This window comes from Orycteropus afer, unplaced genomic scaffold, assembly GCF_000298275.1.
Source record: "Orycteropus afer afer isolate SDZICR_OR568_19922 unplaced genomic scaffold, OryAfe1.0 scaffold00074, whole genome shotgun sequence".
Classification (NCBI taxonomy): Eukaryota; Metazoa; Chordata; class Mammalia; order Tubulidentata; family Orycteropodidae; genus Orycteropus; species Orycteropus afer.
The window spans coordinates 6397290-6418087 of NW_006921661.1; the positions used below are offsets into that span (position 1 = coordinate 6397290).

The window sequence follows — 20798 nt, forward strand, 5'->3', positions numbered from 1 at the left end:
GAGGTAGATTAGCAGCTCTCTGAATTTCATTTATTCTTTCATCATTGTATGATTCTGTTTTGACAGTATTTGCCCATTTGAAATATTCTTCAACTGTCAATTTGTTTTCCAAAACCAGACTACCCTACTGACATAAGTTGAGAAGTTATGCTGAAACATCTGGTCAAGTTTGGTAGTGCCTTAACCATCCCAGTGGAACCAACAGAAAGTCAAATAAAAGTCACGAGTCAAGTTAAAGCCATCACTTCATTTCACTTAAATATTTGTGGCTTCTGCAGCTACAACTGGAGAATAACCTCAAGGTGTTTTGAAGAAATAAGATATGTAGTGACAAGTACTGGAGCTGGTGTCAGATAATGCTGATTCTGTGCATCCTGGCTTTTCCACTTAACAATTATTGTGTAATATCACACAATAAAACCAGTCATGGACATAGAAATAATAAGTCGAAGGGATGAGTGGACCGTATCAACTTCAGCCCACATGACTCTGAGACCAGAAGGACAAGATCGTACCTGGCTACCACTGTCAACCACTCAGAAAGGGATCAAAATTGGAGATCCTGGATAGAGTGGGTGGAAAATGTGGAACAAAATTCAAAATCATAAAGACCAGTCTTACTGGTCTGATAGAGACTGGTGAACCCCCTGAGGCTATTGCCCCTATCCACCCTACAGGCCTAGAAATGAACTCATTCCCGTGGCTTCCAGCCAGATGAATATGGTGAACATTTATACCAGATAGGTACACTCCTTAGGAAATCAACCATGGGAGATCAGAAGGGCAGTATTTGCATAGGGAGATAGCTCAGAGAGCAGAAAAACACAGGAAAGGACACAGGGAAAAGGTAACCACAGGGAGGAAGTGGGAAGAGAGGTGCTATATTATGGGGATTACAATCGATGTTAGGAAACAAAAATGTGTGTGAACTCTTGTATGGAAAATGAATTTATTCTGTAAACTTTCACCCAAATCACAATGAAAACAAACAAAAAACAGTGATGATAATCCCTGTCCTGCTTCTTTCAACAGGTGACTATGTTCAAATGATAGTGTGTGAAGGTGCAAAGGATTATTATTAATGAAGTTTTCTGGAAGAAAAAGTTCTTATGGAAACCCAGATATTGCCACAAATTCCTTTTTGGAAATAAGTTGGGTACACATTAGATATAGCTATTAGGATGATAATCATCTCAGTTTCCTTCACCACCACCACAAAAACCAGAAATCACCAGAATTACGCTCTTTATTCACATTCCTTGTTTCAGAGTCATGCTGGTTTCTGATACAGAGAGCATTTCTGGCAGTTGACATCAGAAAGCCAATACCTGCTTAGAACACACAGAGCCCCAGAATTTCCCTTTGAGTCGTGGAACAGTGGCAGTTACAGAAAAACAGGAATAGAGACGAGCCAGTGAAATGAGAACCCCAGACCTCAGCTTGGTTTTGAGCTTGGGCTGTGCTCCTCAGGACATCCAGGCAGACCAAGCTCAGGCCAGAACAAAGCACATCACAGGAAGGACTATGTCTGACCTGGAAGCCAGCCAGCACAGTAAGTACTCATTTTGGGTTGAATGCTAGGCAGGTTTAGAATACTATGCAAGCCATAGAAGGATGCAATATCCTCCCTCCCTGGGATAGACCTCTCCCTGGCCTCCTCAAGTGGCTCCAGAAGGTCAAGGGTCTTTGACTCACTCATTCAGCATATCTTTACTGCTGTCTAATTTACGCCAAGCTATATGCTGGGCAGACACTACAGACCCAGTTCTTACCTTTATGGAACTCAGAACATAATAAAAAGCATGTATTTATAGATAAGTCACTGTAATTCAACATAAAAAGGAGAAGAGTTAGACAGCCTTGGCCCTCAAGCAGTTCACAGCCTAAAAGAGGGCTAGAGGCACAACAGACAATACAGGGTGGCCTGTGGTAAAGACCAGAGAAGATCAGACTGTGCACTCTGGCAGTAGGGAAGGATGACCTGACAGGTATATGAATAATGCAGTGGGAAAAACATACAGCTTGCTGGAGAAGAGTAAGCAGCCCAATCTGGGCAGAGTGTAGGTATCAAATCCTACTGCCCTGGGAAGGAGGCTGTGCAGCCTCAGGTTGACCTCTGAGGGTTCCTCTGGATACGACCCGGAAAAAGGAATGGTGAAATGTCTCTAACTTATGGCTGCAGCTACATGGAGAGCTGAGAGACCTAGCGATGAGGAAAACAGGTCCAAATAAATCATCCAGAACACGGGTCTGAGGTGAATACTAGGATCTTTGGAGTTAAGGAACCAGGGAGCATGTGTCAGACTAGCAGACTGAATGGGCCAGGGGAAGGTTGGTCTGGGTCAATACTAGCAACAGGAGTCTATTATCAACACATCTACACGTGTGTGCTAGACAGAGAAGGACATAAGGAGCACAATGTGCAGGCAGCACCTGGAGGCACAGGACCACAGCCTATGTAGTCCTCTCTCCATTCCTAAGGATCACAGGCCTCTTGTCAGCATTCCTTTCTTCTTCACAGCTGCCATCACCCACCCTATCTTTTCCATTCTACCCGCAACCTGAGGGTGGCTGAAATGGGCTCAGTGAGGATACCACCTATCATGGCATAGGTTCCAGGTCCTGAAGGCCTTGAGTAATTGGCACAAACGGGGTTGCAGTGCCCACAGCTCTTTCTCTGTTCGTCGCCGGAGCATAGACAAGTTGAGCCAATTTAGAGTTGGGTAGGACTGTCTCTGCAGGCCAAGCTGCTGGCCTGTGCAGGCCTTTCTTACCAGAGAACAGCTGCAGGATTTCTTCTTCAGCTGCTGTCATTTCTTCTTCACAGCAAGCACCACCTACACTCTCTCTCTAGCCGAGGATTCATGTCTGCCACTTCCTTTCTCTTCCTGAAGGTGCTCCTATCTGCTGTTCTTTTTCTTTACAGCTGGTCAACTCATTAGTTCTCATACTGGATTTTCCCTGTCTCCCAACCTTCTTTTCTTACTATTCCTGAAGTAATAAGCACATTGGCCTTTTCCCTGTTAAGAGTTCACTGCTAGTCATTAAGGAGAAGCAAACATGAGGCAAGGGGAAAAGAATAAAGGAAGGCAACTTAGAGATGGAAGAGATGTCTTACAAATACTGGTATCAGGCATCTCTGGTCCACCCACACTGGCATGTGACTGAGGTCCCTTTCTCTGGGTCTCTTCTTGGATAGTCCCAAAGAAGTCTTAATATTTTCCTTCTCTTCATCCTTTAGCTCTACTTGTAAAACTTAGCCATCTCCCTATTCTTATCTATTTAGGGTATGGTGCTCTAAAGCTTTGTTGAACAAGAAGTTTCTACTACTCAGGAGGAGACTGCCCTTTTAATTCTCTCTCATTCCACGATTCCTCCCTTGTACCACCAACCCAGCAAACCCCTGGCCCCACAACCCCCTCAGTTGCCAACCTGACAGAGGTCTTCCCTGACAGTGGGCTTCATATAAGGAAGTAAAAGGAAGTATTTATTCACCCAACAACTCACTGGAAGGTCCTACACACCAGGCTAAATGTAAACACCATTTTGAGGCAATGGAGAGTCACGGATGATTTTCAACCAGGGAATTACAATAAAAAGTACCTTGCATTATGCACAGGCACTCAGGAAATATTTAGAGAAATCTATAAATAAGTGAATGAATGATCATAACTGTGTATGGGGAAGACTACTCTGGCAATATATGAAAGGGTAAGGGAATTTAAAAAAGCCACTCTAAGGCATAGGCTTAAATAATATGCTGATGTAAGTGAATTTCTACTTTCACCCTGTAGGATCTCCCCTATCTTACTGGTATAACTGCAAACCCTACCCTCTTAGACTATACTCTACTACTAAAACTTGTTCTTTGTGGTCATTTTCCAATTTAAGGCATTATCTTCCTAAAATAGGGACTAAAGAGGTTTCCTAATCAAAGGAATAAATCTCTCATGGTAGAATTTCTGTCACAATAAACAATCTAAAATAGGAGCAACCAAACTAGTATCATCTGAGAGACTTAGCACAGGCTAAGTGCAGGCCCAAAAGTATAAGACAATGACATACCCAGACTTCACAGTAATTCCAGAAGGTCAAAATGAATAGGCCCAATTCAGAGGTTTGGGATCCAGAGACCTTCCTAACGGTGAGGCTGAAGATCTTCTCCATGAGTTAAAGAGTGGCCGGGCCAGAAAAAACAATCCAAGAAAAACAAACTTGGGAGAAAACTACATAGCTTGGAAAAGCCCTTGGGCAGATGACTCTAGCACACAGGAAATGTAACAAAGGTAATGACAACAAGTGCTACCATCACCCCAACATATACCCCAACTTCTATGAACTACATCAGCTGTATTTTCTTCCTTTTTACACTCCATAAACTGTCAGCTCCTTGAAGGCAAAGATTGAGGGAGTTTTGCCTAATGTTTTAAAATCCTAACCCATGTCCCTTTCACATCAGGAATCATCCTAATAAAGGAACTTGAGGTTTACCTTTTATAGGAGAAATGTATCAGATACAACAAGAACCATTATTAAGGACCACTGGCACAGAGCTGCTCATTTTCTCCCAAGGAAATGATGCTTTCTAGATGAGGAAAGGAAGACTAAGCAGACCTGCAAAGCTGGACAAAGTAGGTAACCTCATGTTATGCCCAATTCCTCCAGGGTAGAGAGCCTGTAGAGCTCTGAGCATAATTAAAGGGGTATGTTTTTTTTTTTTCTGTTACTGAAAACAGAATAAATTATCCAGATCTTCATTCCTGCACTGACACCTCTTGTAACCTCACACTTGGATGAAGGGAGAGTCATTTGAAAATGTAAGTCTTCTGATTTTCATTTTGAGATCAGATCCCTATAGGAAGCCAGAATTTGCTGATCATGGAGCACCCAAGCACTCTGCTCTGTGAGAAATCACAGTACCAATTCTCTCATTTTACAAATGGAGATCTGAGGCCCAGAGAGGTCAGATGATGTGTCCAAGGTCACAAAGCAAGTCAGTGGCAGAGCAAGGTCCACATCATCATCTCCAAAATCCCTAGAGTTCAGTGTTATTTCCACTGCAGTAGCTATAGCAAAATTTTCATTCTTCTCTTTGGAGAGGAAGGAGTAGATACTCTGTGCCAGGCCCTGTGACAAGGTAAGGAGCAGAATATTAAACTTTTGGATTCTTTGTTGACTTTAGTAACTTCTGCTTATCTTGGCCTCCATTGTCTCAGCTGTGGTTCCCACTCTTCTCTGTGGAAAGTTAGGTCGTAAGTCAGTTAGTCTCGAACTGGCTCAGGATTCCTACCAGGGCTGGTATAGTCCCCCTGCACATGGCTCAGGATCTCTTGGTCTGTAAACAGGCGGAAGGTAATCTGCTCACAATCCCGCTTGATTCCACATTCGAACAAGCACCCAAACAAGCCTTCCTCCTCCACAGCAGCCATATCAGAGTAGCCACAGGGCCCACAGTGTAAGATCCAGGGACGGGACCAGCAGGTGGCCTCTAAAGGGGCCTGGTTGAGGTAGATGCCTAGGTCGACCCTCCGTTTCTTATTAGTTGGGTGTGAGTACAAGAGCCATGATTCCGACAGTGATCCAGCTTCCTGCTCCGGCTTCAGTGAGTTGTCTAGTGGAGGGCTCTGCTGAACAGTGGGAGCATCTTTGCCACTAGGGTTCTGGCACTTATATGGGATCTCTAGGGGCCGGAAACTTACCACACTGCCTTGGCAGCCATGTGGGGGCTCACAGAGCTGTTGGCTCAAGGCTGATTTCTCAAAGCATTCACCATGGTCAGTGCTGAGAGCCTCTGCCCGATGTCTATTTGGTGTCCGGGCACTGCAATACAGCACAGGGTGGCCTGCCTTCCCAGTCACCTCTGCAACCTCACACTCCACTGTTACCATGGGCCTAATGAGCCTGCCATGATGCCATGTAGCACCTAGGTCATCACTGTAGATCATCAGGGAATGAGGCCTGGCTTTACATGGTAGCCGGAAGCAAAAGAACCAGTAAGGGATGTAGTAGGTGTATGCAGGGATGACCAGCCTTCCTGACTGCAGCTGGATGCCATGACCTGGGCCCACAGCAAAGGTGGCCCAGTGCTTCATCTCTGGACCAATCACTTCCTCAGTCAGGTCCCTCACCTCGCTCCATGAGCATCCAGCATCCTTACTGCAGATGAAGCAGAGGCGGGCAGCATTCCTGCCTGACATGATCTGTTGCCGCTCAGTTACATGGTTCCGTACACAGATGAAGAACAGGTACACAAAGCCACTCTTCCTCTCCCACACAGGACAGGGGTTCATGGTCCGGTGTCCAGGTAATGTGGCTTTCAACAGTGATTCCAGTGGCCCCCACTAGACAAGAAGAAGGGAGGAGGGTGGTGAGAGACTAATAGGAAGACATAAGGCTCATTAAAAGCATTAGTACTTTGAGATAAGGAAAAAATATTGAAATCTACAAAGGCCCAAGTATTCGAGAAATTCCCAAGTATTATAAAATGCCTCATGAAGCTGGAAAGAGACAATGCCAGCTACTGCATATGTTGGCCCCTCTGTCTCAAATTCAAATGCTCTTTTTCTCCTTAGCCAGACTCCCAATTTATCCTCCAAAGTCTAAATCAAAAGTCACCTCCTTTGTGAAGCCTTCCATGAAACTCCTTCCTCACTCCTACTGAAGGCAATTGGTTGCTTCCTCTTCCTTGTACATACATTTGGCACTTATAACACTAACTTATTTAAGAGATTTTTCCCTTCCTAGATTGTGAGTCTTTTGAGAGAAGAAACTAAATCTTACTAATTTTGTATCTCTAGTGCCTGACACAAGATTGAAGCCAAATAAACATTTTCAGAAAGAAAAAGAATAAAATAAAGGAAGAAACACAAAGTAAAACAAGGCAGGCAAACAGGGACGCTTTAGACAAATAAAGGACAATTTTAGATTTTTTTCTTTTTTCTTCCTGTACTACCCTGTTGTTGTTGTTGTTGTTATGTGCCATTGAGTCAGACCCGACTTACAGCAACCCCTCCTTGGATTTCTGAGGGAGTATCACTACAGAAGTAGATTGCCCAACCTTCCTTCTGAGGAGTGGGTGGTGGATTGGAACTTCCAGCCTTCTGGTTAGCAGCCAAGTGCCTTAGGCACTATGCTACCAGAGCTCCTTGTACTACCCTAGGGAAGCAATTCATAACAGTGTCATTAAAAGCTCAAGTGTGGAGTCAGAGACACCCTGGCCTTACATTCAAACCCTGGCTTCATCACTTACTGCGTAACCATGGGCTAACCGTTACTTAATCTTACTTTTCCTCAGTGTCTTTATCTGTGGAATGGAGACTTTAATAGCATCCTTGCAGAGGAGGAGTTGTAAGAATTAAGTGAGATGATGCCAAATTAGCCATATCACAAACAAAGGCCTATTTAACTGTGCTCATGAGGAACCTGTACATAGACTAAGAAGCTGTTTTTCAAACAGAACAAGGGGCTACCGCATGGTTTAAAATTAAGGATGGTGTGCATCAGGGCTGTATTCTTTTACCATGGTTATTCAGTTTGTATGCTGAGCAAATAATCCAAGGCGCTAGACTATATGAAGAACACCACAGCATCAGAAAGACTCATTAACAACCTGTGATTTGCAGATGACACAATCTTGCTTGCTGAAAGTGAAGTGACTTGAAGCATTTACTGATGAAGATTAAAGAATACACTCTACAGTATGGATTACACCTCAACATAAAGAAAACAAAAATCCTCATAACTGGACCAATAAGCAACATCATGATAAATGAAGAAAAGTTTGAAGTTGTAAAAGATTTCATTTTAGTTGGATCCACAATCAATATCCAGGGAAGCAGCAGTCAAGAAATTAGATGTCTTATTGCAAATGTATTGCAAAAGACCTCTTTAAAGTGTTAAGAAGCAAAGATGTCACTTTGAAGACTAAGGTGCAACGAACTCAAAACCAAAAAATCAAATTCACTGCCATCGAGTCGATTGCAACCCCAAGGCAGTAAAGCTTTATTGAAGTACATCACCCCATCTTCCTTCCACGGAGTGGCTGGTGGATTTGAACTGCCAACCTTCTGGTTAGCAGTCAAATGCCTTCGGCACTGCACCACCTGAGTTCTTTACCCAAGCCATGGTATTTCCAATCACCTCATATGCATGTGAAAGCTGGACAATGAATAAGGAAGAGCTGAGTCCTTTGAATTATGATGTTGCCAAAGAATACTGAAAACACCATGGACTGCCAGAATAAACAAATCTATCCTAGTAATAGTACAGCTAGGATGTTCCTCAGAAAAAAGAATGGCCAGACTTTGTCTCACCTACTTGGTCATGTTGTCAGAAGGGACCATTCCCTGGAGGAGGATATCATGCTTGGTTGAGGATCAGTGAAAAAGGGGAAGACCCTCAACAAGATGGATTGACACAGTGGCTGCAACGATGGGCTCAGGTATAGCAAGGATCGTGAGGATGGCATAGGACCAGGTAGTGTTTCTTTGTGTTGTACATAGGGTCACTACGAGTAGGAGCTGACTTAACGGCACCTAACAACAACCACAGCAAACAAAGGTCTGTCGTTACTGTGTGTCATCATGTTGATTCTGACTCATAATGGCCCTAGAGGAGAGAGTAAAGCTCCCCCACAGGATTTCCAAGGCTATAATATTTACGACAGATAGCTGCATCTTTCTCCCATGGAGCAGCTGGTGGGTTCAAACTGCAAAACTTTTGTTAGCAGTTGGTGCCTGCTTAACCACTACACCACCAGGGCCAATCTCTCTGACAGATTTTTTAAAATAGCAACTAGAAATTAGTAAGAAAATGTCCAGAAACCCAACAGAAATGGACAAAGGACAAGATCAGACGTTTCACAGAAAGAGAGTGGAAAAAAAAATGCAAATATGCTCAACATCACATATAAAAGAGACATGAGAATTAAAATTAAGCTGACAGCATTTTTCATCTAACAAGTTGACAAAATCATGAAGTCTGTTTCTGTTGGCAAGAATGTGGAATAACAGAAACTCTTACATATGTGTTAGAGTGCAAAATGGTTAAACCCTTATGTAGGATCAGAATTACAAATGCATTTTTTCTTTCCCAGCATTCCTAATTCTAGAAATTTATCCTAAGATATATTAAGTATATCATCCAATTAAGTGTATTATTCACTGTAGTATTGCTTGAAACAGCAAAATACTGGGAGCAATCCAAATATTCATCAACAGGGGACTAGTTGTCCCCATGGTGAACACACATAATGCATGCAATGAAAAAGAGAAAAGACCTTTATATCTTGATCTGGAAAGATCTGCATAATGTATTGCTAAAGAGTAAAGTAAAACTGTATATAGTATACTATTTTTACTTTTTTTGCATAAGAAAGGTGAAAGAAAGGGACTTTCAGTTATGACAAACTAGGTAATTTGGACCAACCCTCCCATTGGGCAATCTACTTCCGTAGTGATGATGTTGTTGTGTGCCATCGAGTCGGTCCCGACTCATAACGACTCCTCCTTGGGTTTCCGAGGCGGTATCACTACGGAAGTAGATTGCCCAACCTTCCTTCCGAGGAGTAGTGATACCACCTCAGAAACCCAAGGAGGGGTTGCTATGAGTTGGATCTGACTCAATGGCAGTGAGTTTGGTTTTTGGTTTGGTTCCACTGAGACCTAGAAAAGATGGATAAAATATTAAAACGAAACGATAAACCTCTGCCAGAAAACAAACAAGGTAATGAAGAATGTTAGACCAAGAACTGAGAGAAGGTCATTCAGAGAGGTCAGCCTGGTATTAAGCCCCTTTTCCCCTCACGGTATCTCTATTCTTATTTGCTGCAGTACAGTCAGTCATCCACTCCTATCCTGGACTCACTGGCAAACTAAGCACAACAGATGGGATCACTGTGATCCACAGGTTTTTCATTGGCTGATTTTTGGAAGATCACCAGGCCTTTCTTCCTAGTCTGTCTTAGTCTGGAAATGCTGCTGCAACTTGTTCATCATCCTAGCAACATGCAAGCCTCCACTGACAAGAGCAGTGGTAGCTGTGTATGAGGTACACTGTGGGACTCAAACAGGGTCACAGGTATGGAAGGTGAGAATTCGACCATGAGCCACTGCTGCCCCCTAGGGTATCTCTACTGATTCTCAAAGAGATAACTGAAAGGCTGAGAAGCTGCACAACTCATCTGACAGCCTTCTGGGGCTAGTAGGATAATTGCAAGCACTGATAAACTCTCTAGGTTTTCAGACGGAGCCCTAAAGGGCTAGATTTTAGGAGTAAAGGATGAAACTGAAGCAGACCAGCCATACAACAACCACTCTAGAAAACTGTTTAGCATTATCTTCTGAGATGAAACATACATACCTTACATTCTAGTAACTCTACTCCTAGATATATGTATACCCAACAAAAATGCATGCACATAGTATAAAAAAATACAAACAAGAATATTCATAGCAGCATTATCCATAATTATTAATAGCTAACCAAAATATCATCAACAGTAGAATGGATAAATAATAGAATACTATATAACAATGAAAATGAAAATACTATAGCTGCACATAACTCGTATGAACCTCAAGAACACTGAACAAAAGAAATCATTCATAAAAGAATATAAAGATTAAAAGCAAGCAAAACTCAATTTGTGCTATTAAGTCAGGATAGTAATTACCTGGGAAGAAGAGAAAGGAGGAGTAAGAGAGGCTTCTGAGGTGCTGGCGATTCACCTACTTCTGACTTATCAACTATCTTGTTATCCAGCATTTCACATTTACAATAGTAAAACATATGACTATTTTATGCATTAACAACATATGCCTAGGTGTGAGGCAAGAGTTAATGCTGGCTGTTATGTTACAGACTATGTGTCAACTTGGTGGGGCTATGATTCTTAGTAGTTTGGCAGTTACCTAATGATGTAATTCAGCAGTTATATAATGATACAATTTGTCAGTTAGGTCATGATGCAGTCATCCTCCATTTTCATAGCACCAATTTTCACATAATGCCAATTTTCATGTAACAACCTAGTCTTTGGAACCAAACCATGTTAATAAGTGAGGAGTGGGTATATTCTATTTCTTGAGCTGAGTGGTGATTCCACAAGTGTTGGCTTTATCATAATTCACTGAACTGACATTTTTATTATGTGTACTTCTCTATCATGTTACTACTACACATTAAAAAATTTTTTTTGAAAAGGAGTAATAAAAATATGTATTTGTACTTCTTTGTTTCTGTATGAAAAAACACTGGAAGGTACATAAGAAATGAGTAATTACATATAGGAGGTAGTGGAATGGATGTATACCTTTTAATATTGTTTATATTTTTCAGCTTTATGCATAGATTACCATATTTCATCCAAACAAAAAAATAAAAATAAATTTAATTCGTGCATAACAGGCAGAACAAATTACTAAGCAAAGCTCTGATCACAGAATCTTAGCGCCATAAGGGACCATAGGAGTTGCTAATGCCAATTCCCATTTTACAGAGAATTCTCCTGTAAGTCTCCTGGATAAAGGCCATTCAGTCTCTCATTGAACTAGTCCAGTGACAAGAATTCACAATTCTATACTAGACTGTCTTCTGCACTATAAATGCTTCAAAACATGTGATAAAGTCAATTTAATTTTGGAGGACATTTAGTTTTAGGAAGTCATAAACTTAGTCATCTTTAGTGGCTAAGAGGAAGAAATTATTTGGGCCAGATATGTCTAACATAAAGTTGATACAAAGTTAGAAGAAACAGTAAGCAAAGCCTGAAAACATTAGGATCTAAGATGATCTCAACCAATTGGAATAATGGGACATAACAAATTCAGATTTGTCAGGGATGAAATAGGTCTTGGGCTTAAAAGTCTGAATGGGGAAACCTGATTAAAGATTAGCAAATGTAAAAAACATTTGGGGGTTTTAGTTGACCATCTGTTCAATATCAGTCAACTGTGTTATACCAAAAATCACAAACCAAACCTACTGGCATCGGGTCGATTCTGACTCATAGAGACCCCCTTTGGGTTCCCGAGGCAGTAAATCTTTATGGAAGCAAAGGGCTGTAGCCTGAAGAACCATTAAGAGCACTGAAGTTATTCAGGCCAGCAAATAGAAGACTCAGAGGGCATGAACATGGCTTATGTACTTCAAAGAGCAGTTTTCTAGAAAGTGGATTTTATATTATGTATAGATCAACTGCCCCAATAAATATAATCTCAGTCCAAAAAAACCCTTAATAGTTACCACAGGATTAAGTTCCTTATTACTGGCGTATATAAGTAGGACAATTATAGAAAATGACTAATGTGGAGTTCTTACTATGTGTGATTACTATATTGCATGTGGCAGATGACAACACAGAGTCAAGTATCCAAGGTCAAAACCCACTGCTATGGAGTCAATTCCACCTCACAGCAACCCTGTAGAACTTCCCCACAGGGTTTCCAAGGCTGTAAATTTTACAGAAGCAGATTGCACATATTTCTCCCATGGAGCAGCTGGTAGGTTCTAACCAGCGACCTTGCAGTTAGCAGCCAGGTGCTTAACTACTGGGCCACAAGGGTTCCTTATCCAAAGTCACACAGCTAGTAAATGGTAGGTATTCCCTGACTCCAAAGGAGTCTCTTAACTGCTAAACTGTTAGTACCTACCAGTGGAATACAGAAGATTTCTGTATTGGGATAGAAGTTGGGCTAGATGATTTTCCTAATACCAAGATTCTACAATTAAGTAAATCTGAGAATAAAAGTGAGTAAAATAAAGACAAAACCAAACCCAATGCCACTGAGTTGATTCCAACTCATAGCAACATTATAGGACAGAAAAGAGCTGCCCCATAGGGTTTCCAAGGCTGTAAATTTTCATGGAAGCAGATTGCCTCATCTTTCTCCTGCAGAACGGCTGGTGGATTCAAACTGCTAACATTTGGTTCACAGCTGAATGCTTTAATCACTTACAAGAGCAGAGCTCCTTAAAAGAAAACAGAATGAGCTAAAGTGGGCAAGTTTGTGAATGATCATGACTACTAGGTAGCAACGTTACACCACAGGTGTGATCTGATAACAACTGCTTAAGGGCCCAGCCATCTGTGATAGAAAACAGGACACTAAGACCAGAGAAAGGTCTGTCCTGGAGGAAATGACAGAGTGGAACTGGAGAGTCTCTAAAGCAAAAAACTTCCCCACAGGGAAATATGAGCCAAATTGTCATTAAAAAGCAAGGACAGGGGTTTCTGGCAAGGCCCACCTTCAGCAGAATAGCATTTGCACTGTAACAGCAGAATAAGACATCAGCTATGGATATGAAGCTTTAACGGTGAGATTTCAGATATCTGTTGGTAGAAGAGCAGGGCAAGTTAGGGGGATTAAAGTACCTCTTATATAACCATTTACATACCACTTTAAAGTTTATAAGATTCTCAAATCCACTGTCTCATTTGATCCTCACTACAACTCTGGGAGATAAAGGTAACAATGAGAAAAATGGGGTCTGAGATGTCCCTGTACCCCCAGGCCCAAAGGCTATTTCCACCATTAAAAATGCATAAAAGCATGCTACTTAAGGGCAAGAACTCCAAGCCCTGTTCTTTCACTTATAAGGTGTGTAACCAAGGGAATTCACATTAATTCTCCAAGCCCCAGTTTTCTCCTGTAAAATGGTGATAATACAAACTTCACATACACCATTTATTTGTAGTAGTAAGCTTGTTATTCTTAAATCTTCCTTCCACCTCCCAACCTACTAGTTGTGATCTTGAACAAGTTCAAGCTCTTGGAACAACAGGACCCTCATCAGCAAAACTGGACTAACAACACTTACCTCCCTGGGTGACTTGTGAAAATTAAAGAAGATAATAATGAAAAGTACACCACACAGTAATCTGAATCTCAATGGAGGCCTCTAGGATCAGAAACTGAATGTGAAGCCTGCTTCTACTCTTTTGTTAGCTGTGTAAGCTTTTGAGTAAGTGGCAACTTCTTAGCCTCAGTTTTCTCATCTGTAAAATGTGACTGACAACAGTACCTATGTCACAGAGTAGCTATGAGGATCCAATGAGATAACATGCATAAAATGTTTTTGCTCAACCCCTGACACACAATTGTTGTTGTTGTTGTTAGGTGTCATCGAGTTGGCGCTGACTCATAGCAACACTACATGCAATGAAACACTTCCCGGTCCTGAACCACCCTCATAATCATTGCCATGCTTGAGCCCACTGTTGTAGCCACTGTGTCAACCCATCTTGTTGAAGGTCTTCCCCTTTTTCACTGACCCTCTACTTTACCTAGCACTGTATTCTTCTTCAAGGACTGCTACCTTCTGACATGACCAAAGCACAAGGTCAACATGACCACAGGCAATGTCCTGGAGCAAATGACAGAGTGGGTCTGGAGCATCCATAAAGCAAAAAACTTCCCAACAGGGAAATGTGAGCCAAACTGTCAGTAAAAAGCAAAGACATGGGTTGCTTTTACTGTTTTTTCTCTTCTCCTCAGTTTCCCACATGGTGCTTTTCCTGCACTGAAGGGCAAAGGCATAAACGAGATACTCTAGAGAGAAACTAACGTTCTGGCCCAGATATGGAATGAGGAGTCACCTGTACTATGTGTCCGGTCCTCAACCCTCGCCTCAGCACCAGGTAGAGAGCATCCTCATCCCTGCATGTAGAGCGCTTCTCTGCAAAGGCCAGGAAGGTTCGGGCAGGAGGGATGTAGAGCAGAGCTGGGATCCGGTAGGTGATCCCTCTCTTGTCTTCCTGCTGGAACAGAGGATTGTTGAAGGAGCATGATGTCACTTCTTCCATGACCTCTGTAAGGACAGGAGGCAGCTAAATGTGTGTCCATACCCAAATGCTGGCTTCCACACAGTTCTGTTTTTATCATTTCATTTCTGCAGACCATAAAGGAGGCACAGACATATTCAAATGTTTATTTTTTAAACAAAGGTAACATTATGATCTCAACAGAATAAAGCAAGCAATATGCATTCTTGTTTTAAAAATCTATTCACCTGACTCTGTGGGAATCCTGTATAGCTTGTGTCAAGTGTGTATCTCTCCAGATAGTTTCTGCATTTGCTTCTGCCACACAGTCTGGGTGTATTACCAATCTGACATGGTTTTTAATGTCAATTTCTTGTCTTGGGGTTTCTAGGCCATTCTAGTAATGTAAATATAAACCCAAATCATAAGAGGGAATGCCTATGGCTAAGAATTCTCAGGGGACACTTTTTTTCCCTCTACTGGAACCTAGGCTAAGAAGTAATCTTTGTCACCTTCATGTGTCAGTAGAGGATTCCCACCCCCACCCCCCGCCCCTTATCCATCCTATAACAGAGGGCATAGAGTTTCAAGGGACTCAGCTTCATGCAGGACCTGTTCCAACTGAAGTCTAACCCATGCAGGTCCATGGCTTCATTTGCTGTAACAGCAGGTCTATTAAAGCCCAAGTTTCCAGGTAACTGAGACCAGTGAATACTCAGGGCAGCTGAGGTCAGATTAGAGGGCTAACTACTCTGGTTTTCAGTTTGTTCTTGGTTCTTAAGCCCCTAAAGATTTCTCTTATTTTCTTGCAAATTCAGCTACAAAGATCTTTGTTATATTTAATCCACTATTTTACAGGTTAGCTAGCCTGCGGTAATGTGGAAAATGAGTCTCCAGGGACTCTTCTTAGGAAAATCAGGTGTTCTACTTCTCAGAGAACCAAAAAAAGGGAATCAAGACCCAGGTTTAGAAATTTTTCCCCCTCAAACCATCTGCCATCCAAGTCTTATCTTACAATTCATTTGTAAACACTATCAGGCTGTACTGTCAGGGCTTATTCTTTTATTCAACACCTATTTCCGAGTACTCTCAAGAAACCCACATCCTAGTAAAGGAAACAGATGTACACATGGACAACTATGGTGTAATACGTGATACTTTAGAGGTAAACACAAGAGCATGCAGGAAATGAAAGCGTCAGGAAAAAATTTTTGGAGAAAGAAATAACTAAGTCAAGTGTGCTTCCGCCTCATATTCTTATACTCTCTGCCTGGAACACTCCTCTTGTAGAGAGCCACATAGCTCACTTCCTCACTTACTTCAACTCTGTTCAAACATCATCTAATCTCTGAGGCCTGCCTTGACCACTCTCCTGCCCTTCATCTACTCTATTCTCCATACAACTTACCATCTTTTTTTAAAAAAACTTTTTATTGTGATTTGGATGAAAGTTTATAGAACAAATTGGTTTTCCATTCAACAATTCATACACATTTTGTTTCATGACACTGAGTGCAACCCCCACAATGTAGCAGCACTCTTTTCACTTTCTCTCCGAGTTTGTTTCCATCCATACTTCTTTCCTATCACTTCCTGCCTTCTGAGTTTTATCTCTGGGCATATGCTGCCCCTCTGATCTCATATGGTTGTCTGTTCTAAGGGGTATATACCTCCCTGGTTTTACTGTTCACCTTATAGGCCCATCTGTTGTTTGGCTGAAAGTTGAGCCATGGAGGTAAGTTCAGTTCCAAGTTTGAAAGATGTCTAAGGGTCATGGTCTCTTGAGGGTTCTTACACTTGTTTTAATAAACTATACAGAATATTCAAGCTCTATATTTGGCAGGGATATATCTATTTCAGTCACTGCTACACCCCTAGAGCCATGACTGACACATGATAAAACCCACTGCTGTCGAGTAGATCCTGACTCACAGCAACCCCATAAGAGTAGAACTGCCCCATAGGGTTTCCAAGGCCTTAAATCTTTATGGAAGCAGAATGCCACATCTTTCTCTGGTGGAGCAGCTCATGGGTTTGAACCACTGACCTTTGGCTAGCAGACAAGCACTTAACCATAACACTACCAGGGTTCCTTGATAAATCATAGGCACTCAATAAATATTTTATGAATGACTGACTAAATCAATGAGCTTGGCTCTTAAAAGAATAAAGAGCAGGTTAGCCAACCGAAGGGTGAAAAGAAGGGCAGCAGTAGATATGAAAAGCTTCCAGGCAGCAACAACATAGTGACCTGCAGGAATTAGAAGTAGTTCAGTATGGCCATAGAGTTGGGAGCAGAGATAGGACTGGAGGGTTCAGCAGAGTCCAGTTCCTGGGAGAGTTTAATGTCTTATTAAGGTGTTTCATCACTTAACTGGGAGCCACTCAAGAGTTCTTAGCTTAGAATGACATGATCAAATATACATTTTAGATTGATCTCTCAGGTAGCTGTGTGGGCAATGAACTAAAGGGAAAAGTCACACCAGTACTGACTCCATCCTTCTAGTGTTGATCAAAAGAAATTTGCAACAGTATATGAATGATTCATTTAGTCATATGTTCCTAACTTTAAAAAAACCAAAGATAGATTGTTTTCCTCCTAGAATACTAGAGCACACCCTTCTCTCCCCAGTTCAGGCTGTCCTGCCAGGGTGGGTCAGGCTTTCTTCAAAGTAAAGATCTGTGCCAGAGCCAGCCTGGTGTAATAGTTAAGAACAAAAGATATGGACTAGGCCTGGGCTACATGACCTTGGGCATGTTATTAATTAACTTCTCTGTGCTTCAGGATCCTCATTTATAAAATTCAGTGACATGGTTGAGAGAAATTTAAAAAGTTAAGTGGCCGTTACAAAGCTTGTGACATAGTATGATAGTTGTTATTTTTAGACTATCAATCAGATTACCACAGAATATTTTAGTTTTATTCCTTAAATCCTTTAGGTAATGATGATAGTAACAATTATAACTGCCTTTCTTAAAAGCATTTAAATCCCTCTTTACCCTTAGGAGAGAATCATGCTTTCATGAGTTAACACTTTAATTATGAGTTGATACCAAAATCATTAATCATCAGTCAACATATGATTATTCGTTAACATATAAGCAGAAATTCTCTGGGTGATAAGAAGAATGGAGTATGGGATGGGCATGTAATGAGGAGGAAGAACTAGGAAAAAGCAAAAGGAGAGGAAGTGCAGAGAGCACCTAAGAGGAAGGACCACTTGTTATATGGGATCTAGATTCAAGTCCCAGCTCCACTTCTTACTATGTGACCTTGCACTAGTCATTTAATCTCTCTAGGGCTTGGATTTCTCACTTACAAAATGTGGACAATAATAATACCTACCTCAGAGGATCAGAATGAAGAACCACTTGGAAGTGCTTTATAAACTTTAAAGCATTATGTATCTGAAGCTTTATTATTAATGTTGATGTCTTCACAATTTCACTTATGGCTCTGCTATCACTAGAACAATTAGATTAAATATCATTGTTATTATGATTATGCTGATCATGTCAATGACAGTGGGAAAACAGATGGTGGCTTTGGCACTGACACCCAAACTATTTCACACAAATTATCTACTGGCAACTAGGGATAGAGAAGAATTAGACACAGGTCTGCTTTGGAGTTACTCATTTTAGCAAGAATTCAAGTTATTAACTGCTGCTCCATATAATCACCTATCGATCAAATCCTCCCTGCTCTCCTATTGAGGAAGAATATAGTGTGGCATGGACTTTTTAGTCTAACTTGGCTTTGACAGTTATTACCAAGTCATACCATCTCTGAACTTCAGTTTCTTGAGTTGTAAAATCGGGATACCACCACCTACTTCTCATGTTATAATAATGCTGTAATTCAACAGCCTCCAATGAATCCAATGCAGTAAGCAACCTCCAGGGAATCCCAGAAAACCTTGCTACTTCATTTATTCACCCCTAACAACTAATATTTAAGCAGTATCTACCCATTGTCAGGGCCCGTGCTATGCAACCAGGATAAAATGTTGAAGGCAGAGCCTAACCTCTAGGAGGTCGGTGTGTTATCACAAGTGTATACAGTGTCTGGGTTGAAAGAGCTTTTGGGGATCCAAACCCCTCATTGTACAGATGGGAAAACTCAGGCTAATAAAGGGAGGGAAAAAAGGTCACTCCACAAGCAAAAAACCTGGGCCAAGATCCAGGTCTCTTGAATTTCAGCTCAAAGCTCTTTCTGTTGCCTCCAGACCCCTGTCCGAGTAAGAAGGGTTTTCCCAGCCTCTATTTCCCTTCATCTCTAAAACGCTAGCTCTAAGGTTTAAGTCCGACTCGATGGCACATAACAACAATGTTTAAGTCTGGCTTCAAGGGGAAGAAAACAAAAATGTTGTTGTTGTTGTTATGTGCCGTCGAGTCGGACCGACTCATAGCGAACCCCTCCTTGGGTTTCTGAGGCGGTATCACTATGGAAGTAGATTGCCCAACCTTCCTTCCCAGGAGTGGAAAACAAAAATAGCACTGGGCAAAAATACTCTGGCTACGTCTGAGATCCTAGCAGACTGAGTGGCTATGACTCAATATTCCCTCAAAAATGAATTTCCTAAACCCCGACGGTACTGCTAAACCTGTCCCCGCAGTAACAATGCCCCACTTTTTCGGAGCGGGGGGTCTCCTGTCTCCGTGCCCCGCTCACCTGTGCGGGGCCCCAGCTCCTCGGTCTCTCTCGGAGCAGAGCCGGGCGCCGGGTGCTCTTCCATGGGGCGCGGGACAGGCCCTCAATTCTTGACACCGAAGTCGCGGGGAATGGTCAGCACCAAGGTAGGGGAGACTGAGGCAGTGGAAAGATGGAGAAAGAGGAGAGAACGAGCAACAGAAGAGACTGCGGGCATGAAGACAAACTACGAGAAGCGAAAAGCGGGAACACTGTCAGCAAGACGACAATAGGGAAAAAGAGAGACTCGAAGGAGAGCCGACTGGGGACTGAAAAGCGAGGACGGCAGCTGAGGCACGGACACTGAGACTAGGTCCTACGCAGGCCGCAGCCAGCTGGCCGTTGGGACCGGCGGTTGGTTGGAACGCGGCGTCAGCCCCGCCCGCTGGGCTGGGCTGCAATTGAGGCCCCGCCCCTTCCCCGGTTCCAGACTCGCTCCGCCGTCGGTACCGCCACTTTTCTTTTTAGCGCGGAGCATTGTATCAGCCTCGGCATGGAATCTCTCGGACTACCACCACCACCTCCTCCAATCCAGGCCCAACCTTCGTTCAGGCCTTGGGCTACCGCCGTGCCTAATAGCCGCTCAGCAAGGCCCCTGGCTTCGTTCACATCTATTGGTCCCTGGTCTGTTGACAGGTATCACCGCCTAAAATTTCCCTAGACAGCCTCAGCTTAAAGAAAGGTTCCGGGCCTCAGAGGGACCTTTACAAAGATGATGAGAGGCTGGGTAGGGTGGCGCCACGCCCCTTGCAAAAAAATAAAAGTAACCTACCCAGGTTAGCCCACATCCAATATCCAGTAGTTTATCCATGGGTTGTTGACACAGTAGCTTTGATGATGAGCTCTAACATGGAAACGATTGGGAGGATGGCTCAGGACTAGACAGTGTTTCGTCACTATAAGTCAAAACTGATTCTATGGCACCTAACAACTCAGCAGTTCATGTGAGGGTATAAAGGCCTGGTGATCTTATACCGATTTAGGAAAATTCTGAAGAGCCAGTATAAATCCAGAGCAATCCATGTATGCCTTTGGCTGAGGTTGTTGTTGGGCCTGCACCACAGCTCAATTTCTTCCTCTGCCCAATCCTGCTGCCTTCTCACTTCCACAAGTATTGGTCCCAAGGGCACTTCTTAATAAATCCTGTTAAACCCCATCTCAGATGGTCTGCTTCTTGTTGTTTTTGTTGTTGTTAAGTGCCGTCGAGTCGTTTCCGACTCATAGCGACCCCATGCACAGCAGAAGGAAACACTGCCCGATCCCGCGCCAGCCCCACAATCCCTGCTATACTTGAGCCCATCATGGCAGCCACCGTATCAATCCATCTCCTTGAAGGCCTCCCCC

At 42.6% G+C, this 20798-nt stretch overlaps 1 protein-coding gene across 1 annotated transcript; it reads right to left on the reverse strand.

The window, feature by feature from the left end:
- Positions 1-5261: 5261 nt before the first annotated feature.
- On the reverse strand, positions 5262-19503 carry NEU3 (neuraminidase 3). Its single transcript, XM_007940933.2, has 3 exons — positions 19437-19503; positions 14597-14808; positions 5262-6341 (listed from the first exon to the last, which is right to left on the reverse strand). Exons 1-3 carry the CDS (start codon positions 19498-19500, stop codon positions 5262-5264), a joined length of 1356 nt encoding a protein of 451 aa, XP_007939124.1. The 5' UTR covers positions 19501-19503.
- Positions 19504-20798: the final 1295 nt, after the last annotated feature.